General features: G+C 33.4%; 1 protein-coding gene and 2 long non-coding RNA genes across 7 annotated transcripts; 2 read left to right on the plus strand and 1 right to left on the minus strand.

The window, feature by feature from the left end:
* Positions 1-140: 140 nt before the first annotated feature.
* On the minus strand, positions 141-14,539 carry LOC106159031 (2',3'-cyclic-nucleotide 3'-phosphodiesterase). Of its 3 annotated transcripts, none has more exons than XM_087004163.1 (3): positions 14,376-14,539; positions 1,672-2,340; positions 141-1,454 (listed from the first exon to the last, which is right to left on the minus strand). In XM_087004163.1, the coding sequence occupies exons 2-3, from the start codon at positions 2,315-2,317 to the stop codon at positions 754-756; spliced, it is 1,347 nt and encodes a 448-aa protein (XP_086860289.1). In that variant the 5' UTR covers positions 2,318-2,340; positions 14,376-14,539; the 3' UTR covers positions 141-753. The 3 variants fall into 3 exon arrangements, with proteins under 3 accessions (XP_086860289.1, XP_013390648.2, XP_013390649.2); XM_013535194.3 differs by lacking the exon at positions 14,376-14,539 and adding an exon at positions 2,857-2,912; XM_013535195.3 differs by lacking the exon at positions 14,376-14,539 and adding an exon at positions 2,782-2,912.
* LOC147763677 (uncharacterized) lies at positions 2,908-5,676 on the plus strand. Of its 2 annotated transcripts, XR_015332797.1 has the most exons (4): positions 2,908-3,095; positions 3,629-3,800; positions 4,745-5,238; positions 5,635-5,676. It is a non-coding gene; the product is annotated as an uncharacterized LOC147763677 (long non-coding RNA). The 2 variants fall into 2 exon arrangements; XR_015332796.1 differs by having other exon boundaries at positions 3,629-5,238.
* Positions 14,437-18,997, plus strand: LOC106159032 (uncharacterized). 2 transcript variants are annotated; one of them, XR_015332795.1, is made up of 2 exons: positions 14,437-14,599; positions 17,232-18,997. It is a non-coding gene; the product is annotated as an uncharacterized LOC106159032 (long non-coding RNA). The 2 variants fall into 2 exon arrangements; XR_015332794.1 differs by lacking the exon at positions 14,437-14,599 and adding an exon at positions 15,092-16,414.
* Positions 18,998-20,125: the final 1,128 nt, after the last annotated feature.

The following is a 20,125-nucleotide window of genomic DNA, read 5'->3' on the forward strand; positions in this document are numbered from 1 at the left end:
AAATTTTGAATAAAACGCAGCTTCTCACCCGCACGCATTCAGTCAAACACTGTACTGCTGACGGGCTTGAATTTGATCACGTTAAGTGCACCCAGAGTGCACGAGCGTATCTTGTTGTCACTATCAGTTTCTACAGTAATAGTATCAGTATTTATTTCATCATATCATGTTTACAACTAAAAGTGTAACACTACAACAACTTTTATCAATGCGTGGACTCAAGAATTCATCATTTTAGCACAAAATTTAATATTTTTGTTATTGCTTCAGTTCATATAGTGGCGCTGAAGATCAATAATGATAGTTTGTATATTTTTGGCAACTTAGTATGTCAACTTCTGAAGCCAATAAATCACAGTACCTTCAAAGGAAAACTAATTATAAAATCCTTTAATGATTGTTACATGTAAATCTGTAGAAAATATAGCACATACTGGTATATACAGTACAATATCACTTCATCATTAAAAGATAATTTAAAAATGTGAATCAAAAAGAAGGTTTAAAGCAAAACAAAACTTTAACATCAGTCAACCAGTTTTCACAATAAAAGCTTACAAATATCATGATACATACAGAGTACACACATCAGTAAAAATGAGTAAATGATAAAAAATATTAACTTAATTCACCTGAGTGACTCGTATCTTAATCAAAGATGGCTTCCTGATCAAATAAATTCGAGATCTGATACACTGATGTTGCATAATCTTTCTTTCAACATAATTTGGTGTAGTGACAAACTGACAGCTGTCAATAATATCCACCAAATATGCTATCTACACGTAATGGTTCTCTAAAGTACACCATACATCTGCCATCCCCAAAGTAAACTGCTTCTCCCACAGAAATTTGAATTGGCTGAACTGCACTATTGCCCAAAATCTCTGGTTCCATACTTATCATTTCAACCAGATCACCACCTGCTTGTACAGGTGAGTATCCCTTAGCGCAACCAATTGTGATGTGTGCCTTGCTACCATATCCAGATGTTACATTGTATGTACTGAATGCTCTACGACTGGCTGCTTTCTTTAAATCTTCTTTTTTAGGACCTCCATGTTGTCTAGGTTTCTGTTTTTCAGCTTGTGGTGTCTTTGTCTTTTGGGATGAAGATTTTGAACTGTCCTGGACAGTCAGTTTGCTCATCAAAGTCTCTAAGGCACCATCATCCTTATCACGTTTCAAGTCATCTTCATTTCCCCATAGCTTTAACTGTTCTTTACTAAGCCTCACTCGAGCTGTGAGTGTCTTCGGTGTCAGTACAATCCCTATAATCTCAAGGCTAGATGAACGATTCATGGACTGTTGAACAATATCACTCCTTGCATAGTCTCCACTACCTGGCACTTTTCCTTTGCCACAAAATTTGGCAGTGCAATGAAGTTTCTTACCACCAGCAAAGCCTTCACGAGAGTAGTAATTTTGAGCACTTCCACGGTTCTCTCCAAAACCTGTGATAAAATACTGAGGATTACTCAAATTTGCCTGTGATAAAACATGTCTTTATACAAGTTTAATATATAAAAATATTTTTAAAACTTTCATAGGTTTTAACTGACATATAACAAATATATCAAAATGCAGAGAGGCAGAAAACCACTATAAGAACACAGAATGCTTTTAAAGATCATGTCCAAACAATTCTCAAAGACAATTAAATAAACATACCTATATTGTTTTTTATACATTCTCTGAACTGATCCACTTTTGTAAAACATTCCTGATAGACTGACATTCCCTGCTGGAGTATCATCTCCGAGTCAGGATAGTTCAAAAACCAAGCATAATACAATGGAATCATATCTTCAAAGTCCTCAAGCATATGCTCAATAGCATCTAATGGCACATTATGTGTATTCTTCTTAAAAAGTTCATTTTTGTCCTTATTCCACAATGTCTTGGGTGTCACTAATATAACATGATAGTTAAATTTATGGGCAAGTTCTACATACTGCTGTGTTTTTCTCTGTTTGAGATTAGTGCTATCAATAATTACCACTGGTGCACCACTAGCTAAGGCTTCTAATGCTTTTTGCTGACAGGCTGCATGTGCTTCATTCAATAGTGATATATCGAACATATACACAGAACCATGCATAAAAAAGTCATCCGATGTGCAGCATACTGAGTGTTTATACTTCTTCTTGATCAGCTTAGCAAGAGTTGTCTTTCCAGAGCCAGCAACACCTTGCATGATAAACACAACCTGCGACCTCTTGATGTAAGCAATTGTATCAGCATCTTGTAAGAAAGGGAAATTTGTTGACTCATCATGTTGTTGTTTTTTCTTCTTTTTGGATTTCTTTTTCCTCATTACCAGGAAGCTGCACCACCTATCTATTGAAAAATTAAAAACATATTTTAAACATATTTTACAAGTATTTGTAAAATCGTAACTTTTTGCTAAAATTGACAAAATGTATTACAAAATTTTTGGGCTGGTTTGCTTGGGCTGGACTCACTGTAAATTTATCTTTGACCAAATTAAACATCCACATTTTAGACTCCCTATACCCCAAATACTGGGAAAACCCCCGATTCAATTCCATGTATCCATGAAAGTGTTACGTGTTAGTACTCCTACTTAGGGCTTCTGAGGTGTACTGCATGTGCTTAAGTACAACCAAGAACAGAAATATATAGAAATAGCTAGCCATACCGCATACGCTGTATGAAAACAATCATAACCTAACTTTCACTTTCACTGTGTCAGCTTGATTTTACCGATTGTTGTCTATTAGTCTTTCAAATGTTGCAATGGCCAAGTGCAAAACTTACCATATTCAAGTTTAAGTTAAACAAATATGTCAGGTCGTGAAAGGAGTTCGTTAAAAATTCGTGAATCAGTATTACCAAATCATCAGAACCTTTACTCTGCTTGCATCTCACTTCCTCGTAACACCCAGCCGGTGTTTTGCAAAAACAAGTCCTTGCCAAAATATGTACGTTTTGGATGCGCGTTGGGCTTTTGCGCACAAAATGGCTACCGAAACTTCCGGCTGCGAAAATACGTCCGATTTGTAAAACATTTTTTTCAAACTCCGAATTTAAGATATTTGGGAGTACAATGACCAACGAAATGTAACCCATTGGTGAGTACAGATCACTTTCTGATTTTTATAATATATGTATTTGTTGAAACGTTTATTTATATTTGATAATTCAGCGACTTTTTAAATTGTTTCAGTCTGGTCGCCTTTTATTTGATGAATTATTTTTCCAAACTCTAAATTTGATATTTTTTAGGGTGTATTGACCAATTAAAAGTATCTTATAGGTGATGAAAGATCACTTTCTTGACTTGGTGTGCATAGCAAGTGAAATGGATATATGCAAAAGTGATATTTTAGGGCTTTTGTGTATTGATAGTGTCGACGCCTGTTTTGTACGACCCACGTAGTAAGAAAGATTCAAAAAGCTTTTCATTGTAAGTTTATGATAAAGTGACAGACCATACTAGGTACTGATTTATACATTCTTATTGCAGTTTGAGTTTCAGATAAAAACAAGTGATCCAAATAATGTTTTAGGTACTTTATTTAGGTTACATTGCTGTGTAGGCTGGTGTCCGTAATAATATACCAGTAGCTGTTTGATTACTAACCTTCTTTTTTCTGTTTCAAAGTTTTTTTCATTAGTGACACGGCTAACAATTTTCCAAATGAAGAATGTTTTAGGAGACCAACAGTGAAAAGGCAGCATGTGTGGAGAGCAACTAACAGTGAAGAAGTTTCTTGAGAAGATATACATACTGAAGGCACACCACTAAGTTTTGTGAAACAGGCTTGTGTAAATTGGTAAGCATTTCCTAAGGTGCTCTATGACTCATCTAATATCAACAGTGTTGTTAGGCACTCTATAAACTTCACAAAATCCAATGTTAAATGTAATCTGTAAAATTTGAGAAGGAGATACTGAATACTCCATTTAGTTTTAAATGTAAGCTATCACATAAGGCACATATAGCATGTCCCATGCCCAGATTTTATTACTCTGCCTCTGCTAGCTAGGACAATGCACGTGTGAGGCTGGGAATCTTTTACTATAGTACTATTGTCAGGATATTGTGCAGCATACTTTCAAGTATTGCCATATTTGATCTGTGAACTAACTGCATTCTGATTATGCCTATACATAACAATAAAAATTCATTAGCTAAAATAACACTTGATCTGTCCTAGGGGCCGTAGCAATAGTCCGAAGGTTCAATGGTCTGAAGGTTCAATAGTCCGAAGGATATAGAACTATATTTTATATAGAAATTCACTATAGAACCTTCTGACCAATGAACCCTTGAACAAAAAATCGATGAAAATGTTACCACTTTTCGGACCAATGAACCTTCGGACTATCGAGACGCCCTCCTGTCCTATATAGAGCATCTTTGAATATTATAATACAAAATTAATATATCCATAGGAAGCAGTCCCCCGAATTAGATACAATGCTATGTTTGTCTGGGGCAAGATTTCAAGTCTTAATAAAGCATCATACTTGAAAAAACTTTCTAAAAATCCTGTGTTTCAATGATTTCTCAAAAGTTAATGGTTTAAAGATCGATATTAGTGCATCTCATTGTTAATATAGACAATAGCATTCATATTTTCACTCGAAGACTGTGTCAATACATGTTAAGTAATAAAGTTATGGGCACACAAAAATTACATACTATACAAACACACTCAAGCACAAACACATACACATGCAAAAATAATTAATTTTTTTTTTGTGTGTTTTCCAGATGAAAACTGTATTGAAGAGACCACTGCACTGAGATTGCTGTGATAGCACTGCTGAGACAGTCACATAATTTACAATTTTTTAAGCCTTCATGATGCCCGAAGTTTTGAATTGTTTTTAATATTATGGACTAATTAGTGGATATTGCAAAAAGTTTACCACACTAAAACTTCTGAAACATAATTCTACTGTTAATGTTATGATATCATATTAAACTAAAATAGTCTTCACACTATTAGCTTATTCTCAAGCTAGACAAAAAGTCTTCATTAGATAAAGATTGTTGTGAGTATTTGTTTCTCTGTGCTTTGAGGTTCGGTGCATGGCCTAACCATAAGCTAAGGCTGTATCCACACAGCTTGCTATTGGAATAGCAATATTTTGAAAGTCTCTTTTTTCTGTTGCTTTCAGTAACATCTACATACATGTGTGCTCCCCCATTCCAATCTTCATTAGAAAGAATGCAGCAGTCACCTACCCCAAATGTGTACAAGAGTAAGTATAATGGCTATCCAGTGACTAGATCAATTGTTTTTTAAATTTTAGAAAATTCTTTTGGAATTACAAGCCACATATGGATGCAGTATCATGGTAAAAATTTCAACCTGGAACACAATATTTTAAATTGTTATCAAACAATCTAAGTAATAAATATCTTTACATTGATAAGAAAGATATCACCCAAGTGTCTCTTCCATTTTTAAACATGGTTGTTTTGAGGCTTAGAAGTGTATTTTTCTACTGATAACTGTATAATGACGAAAGGTATGTTTTTCTAGTTAAATAACTGAAGTGGATGTTCTCTTGCAAATTACCATGTCTGTAACTTTTGCTGAATCTACTTGTATTGTTCATATCATTGGCTAACATTTGAGAATTATTTTACTTCAGGAATGAGATGTGCTCAAGAAGATATTCACTCATGGAAAGCCAAATCTTGGATTTTTATTGGTTGTATCACTTCATGTTCTCATTTATTGTATCGTGCTTACATTTTCTATTACAACCTTCTACTGCAGTACAGTTAATTCTTGCCGGGTCTACAAGTACAGCATTTAATACAACAGAAATCCTGAGGCAAGATGTGTGTGCAGTGTGCCTTGTATCCATTTGTAGATCCCAATAAATACAATTCATTTTGGTGTTTTTTTGTATACATTCATTTTGATTATCCAGACCTTGTTTGCAGTAAAAAAAAATTAGATATTATTCTGACCAAAGTCTGAAATAAAATTTAACCAAAATTTAATCATAAGAAAATATAACTGTGTCACAACAAATGCTGTAATTTCCATACTTTTGGTTATGGAGTCACATGTGTTTATAAATGAAAGTGAAATATATCAGTTAAATTATCTTTATTTTTTTTGTAGTTATGCCTGTTAAAAGGACTGATAAGGAAGGTGGTGGCTTCCGACTGGACAATCTTATTGTGGATAACCTGAAAAAATGTAAATGGTAAGTGTTTGCAAGTTTTTTTAAAGGGTGAAAAACTGTTCATTCTGTCCCAAAGGGAATTTTTGGGGGGCAAAAGATTATATATATCTATTATGACATTCAAAGTTAGTGCAGTACATGTTTTTTAAAAAAGTTTAATTTTTTTTATCATTGAAAGGGATTAATACTGTTAGTTTGAGATTAATATCATTACATAAGTGGTTATTACAGTTAATCAGACTTTTGGAAAAAAATCCTGGACTAACTGTGAATGTTGGAGCAGATTCATAAACAATCGGTCAGCATGAGAAAAGCCTGTTTTGGTGGTAAAATAGAATGTATAGTATTTTTAAGATATAGTAACTATGTTTTTATTATGATATATTAATTTCAAATAAACAGTTGTGATCATTTCAAATTTTTATAATCTTGGAAAAGTTAGTTTATGCGTAATTGAAAATTAGCACTATGAAATGTGCTGTATGTATGTTTCTTTTATTTAGGGGAAAGGTGGACAACTACAGCTGTCTGTTTTAAACCTTTTGATTTCAAGATTCAGGGCTAGATGGCTTCATGCATTGTTCAGCTGAAACAGTTGAGAGTTAAATTACTTTACTAGGTTAATTAAGCACAAGTTACCTTTAATTGAGTGCTAATCTCCACATCTGTCAATCAGTGTTATCAGATTCTAGACCTGCTTGTCACATTATAGGGTCCCATGCTCTGTATTTGTGTATGTATCTCTTGACATGTACAATTTTGTGCTTTTGTCATTTGGCCAGTTAAACCTGGAGATATTTTTTCAGTTCCAAAATTAGAAATTTTGTTGCAAAATGCAAGTACCAATAAGCATATAGTTTCCTGCATATTTACACATTTGATGGGCCTTAAATTCCTACCTTAAAGTAATAACTCCTTATACATTATTACTGTTATTCAAAGAAGAAATTATTATATTTCACTATAGGTGCCTTATTCCTTAGTCTCCTTAAATGTTGGAGATATGTCAAGATTGTATATACTTGCTCTTTTTATCTCAAGACCTATGCAAATATTGATTGCAATTAGTTTTAAGGGGCATATACTGAAAATGTTACTTTGAGGTTTTAATGATCAATACCATGCTCTTATGTGATTAAGATATTTTAGTTGTGTTCAACTGTAGCTTTAAATTTATTTCTGAACCTTCAGTTCAGATATTACTTTTGCCTTGTAAGCAAAGTTAAAATTGTGACTATGGGTCCAACACAGCTCCAACTCTCAATCTAGGAATCACAAAGCTGTATTGATATTTGAATTATAATAAATGTATGTCTAGTGTGAAAATAGTTTAATTTACAATATTTTATTTAGAACTAAAAACCATAGTAATTAATCTTTACCTTGAAAATAATGTTCATTGGGATGTTTTAAAGCCAAATATCTGGAATTTGACATGTATAGATTCTCTTTGTAAGATGTCATCTGAACAGTAGTATGTGCATTAGACAATTTGCAATGTGGTTCCAGTATCTATTTTATACCTGCTCGACAAGAGGTTTAACATATATTTTAAATGTTACAATTGCTGAATATATATTCAATTCAGCACAGGCTAATATATATTTGTGACCTAGATAAATAGACCATTTGCACATATTTTTGGACGAATCTATCTCCCTGGGCAGTCTCACTAAATTGCAACCAACTTAACTGGCCTAAATGTCTGTCAGGCCTAGTAAAGCTGTTAGGGGTAAATATCTTTACCCTAGCTGATTTGGTAGGCGTGACAGACATTTAAGCCTCTTGAGCTGATAGCAATTTAGTGTGACTCCCCATGAAGTTAGGTTGATCCAGATCAATCTAAGTATGGAAACCTAGTCAAAATGAAATTGTCAAAAGGAATTTATTTATGTAAATGATTTGAAGATTATCTTTGTAATTGTGCCAGTACAGAGGATATTGTGGACATTATGTTTGAGGTGTTGGATACAAACTGTATGAGCACTGCTGTTCAGTAATCTTTTAAGATTGATCACTCTGTACCAAGGCGGCATAAACAGACTGGAAACAACAGACCACTGGTTTCAACCCAAAGGACTGAAGCATTTCCATTGATCTTGCTTTACACTAGCAGCTGGGAAAGGCAATAGGTTTTCAAATTTGTTTGATATTACTTGGATGTCACCTGTTTGTTCAATTTAACTGTTAATGACAATCTGTTCCTAAGCAACTACTTTTTATGTATAGACATTGTTTCTTTAACTGAGCCAAGGAATTTTGTTTCACAATAAATCTTTGTAAATCAGTCATTTCTTCAATTTTGGAATTTTCTATATTTAACATTGACATAGTTCTTGACTAACATAGCAGTAATTTTGACCTGATATTATTTATTAACATATTTTACATAAATAATACACAACAAAGATCTATCATGACAGACAACACAAAAATTAGTAAGCTGTTGTCAAGGACTTATTTTAGCAGGTGGCATACCTATTTTGGCAGCTTGTTTCCTATGACAAAACACCAAAAATATATGACCTGCTAACTTGAACCAAGAAGTAAAACTGATCTAACAATAAATCATGGCCACATTTTACAAATATGTTAAATAACTGGGGCCTACCGTGACAGAATATACATATATAAGTAAGCTGTTGTCAAGGACTTATTTTAGCAGGTGGCATACCTATTTTGGCAGCTTGTTTCCTATGACAAAACACCAAAAATATATGACCTGCTAACTTGAACCAAGAAGTAAAACTGATCTAACAATAAATCATGGCCACATTTTACAAATATATTAAATAACTGGGGCCTACCGTGACAGAATATACATATATAAGTAAGCTGTTGTCAAGGACTTATTTTAGCAGGTGGCATACCTATTTTGGCAGCTTGTTTCCTATGACAAAACACCAAAAATATATGACCTGCTAACTTGAACCAAGAAGTAAAACTGATCTAACAATAAATCATGGCTCCATTTTACAAATATATTAAATAACTGGGGCCTACCGTGACAGAATATACATATATAAGTAAGCTGTTGTCAAGGACTTATTTTAGCAGGTGGCATACCTATTTTGGCAGCTTGTTTCCTATGACAAAACACCAAAAATATATGACCTGCTAACTTGAACCAAGAAGTAAAACTGATCTAACAATAAATCATGGCCACATTTTACAAATATGTTAAATAACTGGGGCCTACCGTGACAGAATATACATATATAAGTAAGCTGTTGTCAAGGACTTATTTTAGCAGGTGGCATACCTATTTTGGCAGCTTGTTTCCTATGACAAAACACCAAAAAAATATGACCTGCTAACTTGAACCAAGAAGTAAAACTGATCTAACAATAAATCATGGCCACATTTTACAAATATATTAAATAACTGGGGCCTACCGTGACAGAATATACATATATAAGTTAACTGTTGTCAAGGACTTATTTTAGCAGGTGGCATACCTATTTTGGCAGCTTGTTTCCTATGACAAAACACCAAAAATATATGACCTGCTAACTTGAACCAAGAAGTAAAACTGATCTAACAATAAATCATGGCCACATTTTACAAATATGTTAAATAACTGGGGCCTACCGTGACAGAATATACATATATAAGTAAGCTGTTGTCAAGGACTTATTTTAGCAGGTGGCATACCTATTTTGGCAGCTTGTTTCCTATGACAAAACACCAAAAATATATGACCTGCTAACTTGAACCAAGAAGTAAAACTGATCTAACAATAAATCATGGCCACATTTTACAAATAAATTAAATAACTGGGGCCTACCGTGACAGAATATACATATATAAGTTAACTGTTGTCAAGGACTTATTTTAGCAGGTGGCATACCTATTTTGGCAGCTTGTTTCCTATGACAAAACACCAAAAATATATGACCTGCTAACTTGAACCAAGAAGTAAAACTGATCTAACAATAAATCATGGCCACATTTTACAAATATATTAAATAACTGGGGCCTACCTTGACAGAATATACATATATAAGTTAACTGTTGTCAAGGACTTATTTTAGCAGGTGGCATACCTATTTTGGCAGCTTGTTTCCTATGACAAAACACCAAAAATATATGACCTGCTAACTTGAACCAAGAAGTAAAACTGATCTAACAATAAATCATGGCCACATTTTACAAATAAATTAAATAACTGGGGCCTACCGTGACAGAATATACATATATAAGTAAGCTGTTGTCAAGGACTTATTTTAGCAGGTGGCATACCTATTTTGGCAGCTTGTTTCCTATGACAAAACACCAAAAATATATGACCTGCTAACTTGAACCAAGAAGTAAAACTGATCTAACAATAAATCATGGCCACATTTTACAAATATATTAAATAACTGGGGCCTACCGTGACAGAATATACATATATAAGTTAACTGTTGTCAAGGACTTATTTTAGCAGGTGGCATACCTATTTTGGCAGCTTGTTTCCTATGACAAAACACCAAAAATATATGACCTGCTAACTTGAACCAAGAAGTAAAACTGATCTAACAATAAATCATGGCCACATTTTACAAATATGTTAAATAACTGGGGCCTACCGTGACAGAATATACATATATAAGTAAGCTGTTGTCAAGGACTTATTTTAGCAGGTGGCATACCTATTTTGGCAGCTTGTTTCCTATGACAAAACACCAAAAATATATGACCTGCTAACTTGAACCAAGAAGTAAAACTGATCTAACAATAAATCATGGCCACATTTTACAAATATATTAAATAACTGGGGCCTACCGTGACAGAATATACATATATAAGTTAACTGTTGTCAAGGACTTATTTTAGCAGGTGGCATACCTATTTTGGCAGCTTGTTTCCTATGACAAAACACCAAAAAAATATGACCTGCTAACTTGAACCAAGAAGTAAAACTGATCTAACAATAAATCATGGCCACATTTTACAAATATATTAAATAACTGGGGCCTACCGTGACAGAATATACATATATAAGTTAACTGTTGTCAAGGACTTATTTTAGCAGGTGGCATACCTATTTTGGCAGCTTGTTTCCTATGACAAAACACCAAAAATATATGACCTGCTAACTTGAACCAAGAAGTAAAACTGATCTAACAATAAATCATGGCCACATTTTACAAATAAATTAAATAACTGGGGCCTACCGTGACAGAATATACATATATAAGTAAGCTGTTGTCAAGGACTTATTTTAGCAGGTGGCATACCTATTTTGGCAGCTTGTTTCCTATGACAAAACACCAAAAAAATATGACCTGCTAACTTGAACCAAGAAGTAAAACTGATCTAACAATAAATCATGGCCACATTTTACAAATATATTAAATAACTGGGGCCTACCGTGACAGAATATACATATATAAGTTAACTGTTGTCAAGGACTTATTTTAGCAGGTGGCATACCTATTTTGGCAGCTTGTTTCCTATGACAAAACACCAAAAATATATGACCTGCTAACTTGAACCAAGAAGTAAAACTGATCTAACAATAAATCATGGCCACATTTTACAAATATGTTAAATAACTGGGGCCTACCGTGACAGAATATACATATATAAGTAAGCTGTTGTCAAGGACTTATTTTAGCAGGTGGCATACCTATTTTGGCAGCTTGTTTCCTATGACAAAACACCAAAAATATATGACCTGCTAACTTGAACCAAGAAGTAAAACTGATCTAACAATAAATCATGGCCACATTTTACAAATATATTAAATAACTGGGGCCTACCGTGACAGAATATACATATATAAGTTAACTGTTGTCAAGGACTTATTTTAGCAGGTGGCATACCTATTTTGGCAGCTTGTTTCCTATGACAAAACACCAAAAAAATATGACCTGCTAACTTGAACCAAGAAGTAAAACTGATCTAACAATAAATCATGGCCACATTTTACAAATATATTAAATAACTGGGGCCTACCGTGACAGAATATACATATATAAGTTAACTGTTGTCAAGGACTTATTTTAGCAGGTGGCATACCTATTTTGGCAGCTTGTTTCCTATGACAAAACACCAAAAATATATGACCTGCTAACTTGAACCAAGAAGTAAAACTGATCTAACAATAAATCATGGCCACATTTTACAAATATGTTAAATAACTGGGGCCTACCGTGACAGAATATACATATATAAGTAAGCTGTTGTCAAGGACTTATTTTAGCAGGTGGCATACCTATTTTGGCAGCTTGTTTCCTATGACAAAACACCAAAAATATATGACCTGCTAACTTGAACCAAGAAGTAAAACTGATCTAACAATAAATCATGGCCACATTTTACAAATATATTAAATAACTGGGGCCTACCGTGACAGAATATACATATATAAGTTAACTGTTGTCAAGGACTTATTTTAGCAGGTGGCATACCTATTTTGGCAGCTTGTTTCCTATGACAAAACACCAAAAATATATGACCTGCTAACTTGAACCAAGAAGTAAAACTGATCTAACAATAAATCATGGCCACATTTTACAAATATATTAAATAACTGGGGCCTACCTTGACAGAATATACATATATAAGTTAACTGTTGTCAAGGACTTATTTTAGCAGGTGGCATACCTATTTTGGCAGCTTGTTTCCTATGACAAAACACCAAAAATATATGACCTGCTAACTTGAACCAAGAAGTAAAACTGATCTAACAATAAATCATGGCCACATTTTACAAATAAATTAAATAACTGGGGCCTACCGTGACAGAATATACATATATAAGTAAGCTGTTGTCAAGGACTTATTTTAGCAGGTGGCATACCTATTTTGGCAGCTTGTTTCCTATGACAAAACACCAAAAATATATGACCTGCTAACTTGAACCAAGAAGTAAAACTGATCTAACAATAAATCATGGCTCCATTTTACAAATATATTAAATAACTGGGGCCTACCGTGACAGAATATACATATATAAGTAAGCTGTTGTCAAGGACTTATTTTAGCAGGTGGCATACCTATTTTGGCAGCTTGTTTCCTATGACAAAACACCAAAAATATATGACCTGCTAACTTGAACCAAGAAGTAAAACTGATCTAACAATAAATCATGGCCACATTTTACAAATATGTTAAATAACTGGGGCCTACCGTGACAGAATATACATATATAAGTAAGCTGTTGTCAAGGACTTATTTTAGCAGGTGGCATACCTATTTTGGCAGCTTGTTTCCTATGACAAAACACCAAAAATATATGACCTGCTAACTTGAACCAAGAAGTAAAACTGATCTAACAATAAATCATGGCCACATTTTACAAATATATTAAATAACTGGGGCCTACCGTGACAGAATATACATATATAAGTTAACTGTTGTCAAGGACTTATTTTAGCAGGTGGCATACCTATTTTGGCAGCTTGTTTCCTATGACAAAACACCAAAAATATATGACCTGCTAACTTGAACCAAGAAGTAAAACTGATCTAACAATAAATCATGGCCACATTTTACAAATATATTAAATAACTGGGGCCTACCGTGACAGAATATACATATATAAGTAAGCTGTTGTCAAGGACTTATTTTAGCAGTTGGCATACCTATTTTGGCAGCTTTTTTCCTATGAGAAATCACCAAAAATATATGACCTGCTAACTTGAACCAAGTAGTAAAACTGATCCGCAATAGGTCATGTCAATATTTTATGTTTATTACCTTTTGGGTGACCAAAAATTCCACCTTTATCTTGAAGATCGAATCAAAGGCTTGATATATGCGGTTAAGCAATTCCTGCATTATAAATCTTATTACTAAGAAAAAGACACTATATAATCATTCAAAATATAAACCTACACATTATCTTCCTTCGTTGTGATTGATTTAGTAAAGTGTCATATCGATAAACATACAGTTTCACTAAAAAGAAAACATGCCCAAAGATCGTCAGTGCGGAGCTGTCAACGACGTACTAATTTTCGCAGCGTACCTATTTTGGCAGCTATAGTGCCAAATAGTGCGGCGCGTACCTATTTTGGCAGCGTACCTATTTTGGCACAACACCGCAACCAACCCTAAACATTAGCTCTGCACCAAATGTTTATAATCTCCAATCCAAATCCAGAGGGTGTGCAAAAAACATTCAATTAATATTTTTCTTCTTTGGTTTCCTACACATTATTATTTGGTTTTTATGAGATAGTGAAAGTAATGTTAAAATTTACCAGTAGCGCAATGGTCATGCCGATTAAATCCGTGACCCGAAGTCCTCTGTGTTGACACAGCGCCATATTGGATCGCCTGCTAGAGTCCACACTCTGTGCACGAGAAGCAGATTTTCGATTTATTCTTCCTCCAAAGATGGTAGAATTAGGCAAGGGGCCCTTTCAAGAAGAAATAGACAATTCACTATTTATAATTCCTGGAATTATAATTGTACTTTTAGTAGGTAGGTAGAAAACAATTTATGATTCCTGGCACAGGTTACCGGCCGGCGTCTGTGCGGCATCAGTTGACCACCTGCCACGTTTCATACGATCAATTCCGTTTGTTTTCTAAGTTACTATTACATTCAGTTAGCTCATTACTTCTTTTTTTATTTTAGATACGTTCACATGAAATTGTACGCCAAAAAATCAATTGTAGCTTTAGAAAATGTCATTCATAAAGGGTTAACAAAAGCTGTTGTATTAATATAGTATATGGTCTTTGATTTTGAAGTTACGTTCATTATTATTCATTGATGAATGTGTTGCAAAATAGTGCCTCCAGCAGAACAAAATTCCAGTCTTACCTTCCTTAAGTGACCAGAAAAAGTTAAATACAGAAATCACAAATATCACTTTAATTATTTACCAGCTTTATTATTTCTCCTTAAAGAAGATGATACTAGCTGGCTTATTAGTAATATTACTAGACAATGCACATCTTTTTGATCATACATATTTGGGTCATTTAGGCTCTTGTTTTCTTTTTTCCTCAAGAATAATTCTTTTTTTGACTTGGTAAAAAAATTAGTTAATGTTCTCCGCCATTTACATGTTTGCTGTTTTAATGCAAGTAGAAAATTTAAAGTACTAGAATTACTAATTTTAAACTTTTACATATTTTATATTTCACTGTAGATAACTGGTAAATGGTGTTATTTGAAATCAAGGGGATGTGTTTTACTTTGTTCAAGACGAGTGATATATTCTGTCAGGGTAGATAGTTGATTTGCGATATGATTTTTATAGACGTGACCTGATGAAGTACAATTTTTCATATAACTTATGATCTGGTTAAGTAGAGTATGGTCTTAATGATTTTCAACCCTTTTCGTTATTTACCTCTGTTCTATTTATGAACTGTTTGATATCTTTTAAAGTCACCAGTGTCCTAGTAGTACAGTGTTAAACCACAGTATAAAATACTAAAATGAAATGTATGGTACTTTTATTTAATGTTGTTTATTAATTTAAAAACACAAAGAGAAGAAAAAATAAGGGGATGTGCAGGAAGTAGACATTCCTAAGTTAGATATAAGATATGAATATCTTTAAAAGCCCTTATGTTGGACCTTGTTATCTATGAATTTCAAATTTCAAGATGTCTGAAAAGAAAGAGCCATGTTTAACCCATATCAGTTGTTAATGTTGTCATGACTACATGCATACAATATGGAATCCTAACTTACATTGCTGATAGCACTTTAACATGAAAAAAATAGATAATATAGTAAGTGTGCTCAGCATGTAATTGGACCATGTTTGAATGAGTTTTAAGATTTTATGCGCTGAAGATTTGGTGTAAGAGAATTAAATCAGAAGTTCTTAAATTCTTTTTCTTTATTACACTTTTTAAAAATTTAATTTAATATTTAATTTCTAGAAACAGTTAAAACCAAAAAGCTTTCTTTTTCGCTAAAAAGTGCCACTGTAGCAGGACACATGGTCTTGTGAATAGGGCCCCCATTATGTTACCCTCGTATTAGATTAGCAATTTGCATGCTCACTGTGCTCTGTGTGATAATGACATATGGATAGGTAGTTCATAGCCAGGAAAGCTACCTACGTGTACTCTAGTTGCCATTCAGGAAGCTAGCCATATGGAAGCTTGATAGAAGCTTTTTAAGAAAAAGTTGTTGCTTAATTAGAAATAGATTAAAAGATGGAGGAAGAACAGATACCTCAAGAGCCTGATAGTGTAACAGTGGAACAGATAGGCAGTGGATACAGTACATGGTTATTTGTTCTTTTGATTTTGATCCCTGGTTCAGTAATAGGTAGGCATATTTTTTACCTTTGCTGTTGGCCTCCAAGTAGGCACGGTTATCTTAGCTGATCTTAGGGCATTGCCTATTAGTTGTCCAAATGGTGGTTAAAATGGAATATACATGATAGTCAGTCATCTTCATTCTGCTGTACATAGAAGTGCAATTGCTTTATCACAACATTCATAGAATTTATAATTATGTGTAGTAACAATACAGCAAATCTCTTTAAATATCTGGATAATGGTTTCAGATATTGTTCCTTTAAGACCTTTATCTGATTTTCATTAAAATTAAGTAAAGATTTTAAGGTATAATTGTGTGCTTACTGTTGCAGATTGCCCTTTTGAAGTCTTTTTGATATAAACTTTACAAAACCTGAGAGATGCCCTATTATAATTTGTTCTATTTCCATATTGAATATTGTTTTGTCTGGATGTGTTCCGAATACTTCAGTTGCTATATATGCTTTTGATCAAATTCTGTCTCTTTGATGAATGTGTACAGTCAACTAAATAAAGAACAAGTGTTCTTGATTATACAAATGAAGAATTGGCATTTTTAATTATGCAAATGAAGAATAAATGTTTTTAATCATGCATTGAAATGAAATGAATATTACTTTAAGAACAGTTTTAGTAGATAGAGGAGGTAAATAACCTGCTTACTTTAAATATTTTGAACCATAGTCTGGTTATCTAGATGTATGTAAAAAATTTTGAAATAATTTTTTGAAATGAAATGAAAATATAAGACACTGAATTTAAACATCTTTTATGTACCGAAAACTGATTATGTGAGTAACTGTAGTTTTATTGTTTTATTTTAGGATTTTTCTCTTACAAGCTTGTGAAGAGCTTACGAGATAAAGAAAGACAGAAGGATGAGAAGAAGAAATTAAAACAACAAAGAAAAGAAAAAGAACTATCAAAGAAGCAGAAGAAGAAATAGATCTGAAAAACAAAATATTAAAAGAATGACTATTTTATTAAATTATTTTCACTGTGCTGTATTGGACAAGCCAATTTTAGACAAAGTTTTAGGAAAGGATAATGGAATTAGTTGACACAGGACAAACTTATCTGTAAAAGGTGATTCTAGTGTACTGAACTTCTTCAACATTTCGGCTGCCAAACAAGGAAATCCAAAACCCACACTGGAAATGTTCTTTAGGACAATGCGGGCACCATGCAATATTTTGCCATATATCTTGATAAGTATGCTTCATATGCTTACTACTATTACTTAGTTACCCAAAAACAAGCTGAACTTTGATGTTCAAGATTTCCACTTCATTGAAGTAACAGAACCCTTGCTGTATCTTGGATTTATTCAAGAGGGAAAAGTCAGAAGAAACATGCCGAAGAGATAACAATCAGAAATGCTGCCTTATGACCAGATCTGTACGTTCTACACCTCTCACGTAGAAACAGATTCTAAATAAAGCCTAGGATTATTGGTTTTGTCCACTCCTATGGTACATACCTATTTTGAAAGCAACGTTTACAATAAATAACATGCAAGAATTCAATGAATACCTCCACAGACACCAAAGTGGAAGCATAACAGATTGAATTCCTGCTGAACATAAACTGATAAGCAAATGTGTTTCTATTGACTTTATTTAGTGTATTTCAAACGAATTAGATATTTTTTATTGAAAAAATAATATCATTCCAGTGTCATTGCTATGTTAATGGTCACATGATGTGCTTTTGAGTACGTGATGCTTAATTGTTAATTACTATGATGTGAGCCTTTTCTAACAGTTGTAAGTGGTAGGGAAATTTTTTGAAAGTAAATTTTGACCATTCATTAACTTATTTTCAGGTTCATATCACATAATACACAGATTTTATTCAATGGGCTTTTAATTTCAGTATTAGTGATGGATAGAGATAGAATGCAATTTTACCGAAACAGTAGTTAGATGGGATAAGGGTGTGAAAAACATTCAGTTGCTTTGTTAGTTGAAATCATGTCTCAACATTATACAAATTAAATTTATAAATATATATATTTCTGTGACAAATGTAGTGATAAATGCACAAAGAATTGGACATTTTATCAGATCTTTAATTCAATAATTTTGTTTATAAAAATATAGTAACAACAGCCCAGTACAAGGTTCAGCAGGTCAAGAAAAGAGGTGTTAGTGATATTTATCTTCTGAAATTTAAAAATTTGCTTCACAAATTTTTCGATTGAGTTGTGTGAAAATTTTAAACATGCATATTAATCTTCACCATTCTGGATTTTCTTGCTTTGAAGACAAATGTTACAATGGAACATGCAATTTTCTTTTGATTTGTGGGGAATTTATAAACAGGTGAAGAAAATAACTCATTTGTGACAAAAATTAACACGTTAGGCTAAATAAATTTAGAATGACAGTAATGAATTAAAGAATGACTTTATCCACCAGATAGCTTGTTTTAAGAAACTTGCTTAGATTACAGAATTTATAACATAAGTGCTTCCTGCATTTCTACCAAGACACAAGTGTATTTCAAGGGATCAGTAATGTACTTAGAGAATTATTTTATATTGAGTGTCAGTAAATAAAATATAAATTATTTCATCTATAAGACCATATATTTTTCTTCTCTCAGTCCATGCAAACCTCAATGGCCTTATGGTCAGTGTCTGCCTCCAAAGCAGGAGTAGATGGGTTCCACCTTGTTTAGAGACGTACCAGTGAGTCTTTCATAAAACTGTACCTGTTGTCTCTTGGTTTGGCACTCCTCACTTTAGGGTTGAAGCAAAGGTAAAAAAGATTTTTCATTGGCTAGATTTCAGCACCTCATATAGCAGCTAGGACACATGGACTGGATTAGGACCAAAACTGACCAGGTATTGAGGTGTCCAATGTAAAATGTGCTGAGATGCATGGGTAGTGCAATGTATTAGAACTTAACTTTCTCTTTTATGTATGACTGTATAAACACGACTGATGACCATGTGAAAGACATTCACTGATTGAAAAAGAAGCCAACTCTTGAAACATCATTTTCATTAATACTGTTTATTATTCCACGATCCAACAATTAACACAGGAGCGGATCCAGAGCTATTTTCTGACAGTCTTCCAAATTATCTTTATTGATCTATCCTCCAATTTTGACCGTCTTCCAACAGAAAAAATAAGATACCTTTTAATGTAAACTTGAAAATCTGACCGTCTTCTGGAAGACCCAGAAGACGGCCTAAATCCGCCCCTGAACATTTTTGTTCTTTTTTAACTGTAAACCACAAAAAATCCACTTCTAATACTATGAATTCCAAGTGGTTGGTGTCATTAAGGATGCCAAAACATCTTTTAATTTGTTGTGAGAAATAAACCATTATGCATAAAATGTCCAAATTTAAATAAGACTGAAAAGTTAATGGATATCTTAAACTAGACTGCATGCAGTTGGATCCATAAATTATTGAAAGCTACAGAGGCAAATTTTGCAGCAACAAGGGATCACCTGAGAACATAAAACCAGTTTGTCAACACTATTTGACATCATACGAGACTAAAAAACCTGAAATTCCATGCGAGCAGTAAGGGCATTGAGCCATTTAAGAAAGAAATACAAAAGTGACACAGGAAATATTGCACACTGTTGTGCAATAGGCTGTTATTGTGCAACACTTCAAAGAAAACAACTGGAAAAATATCTGTGGTTAAACCGTTTTCTTCCCAGTTGCACACAGCTAGTCTGCCATCATTTCCGA

This window comes from Lingula anatina, chromosome 2 (assembly GCF_051362555.1).
Source record: "Lingula anatina isolate TDL-2025a chromosome 2, LinAna3.0, whole genome shotgun sequence".
Lineage (NCBI taxonomy): Eukaryota > Metazoa > Brachiopoda > Lingulata > Lingulida > Lingulidae > Lingula > Lingula anatina.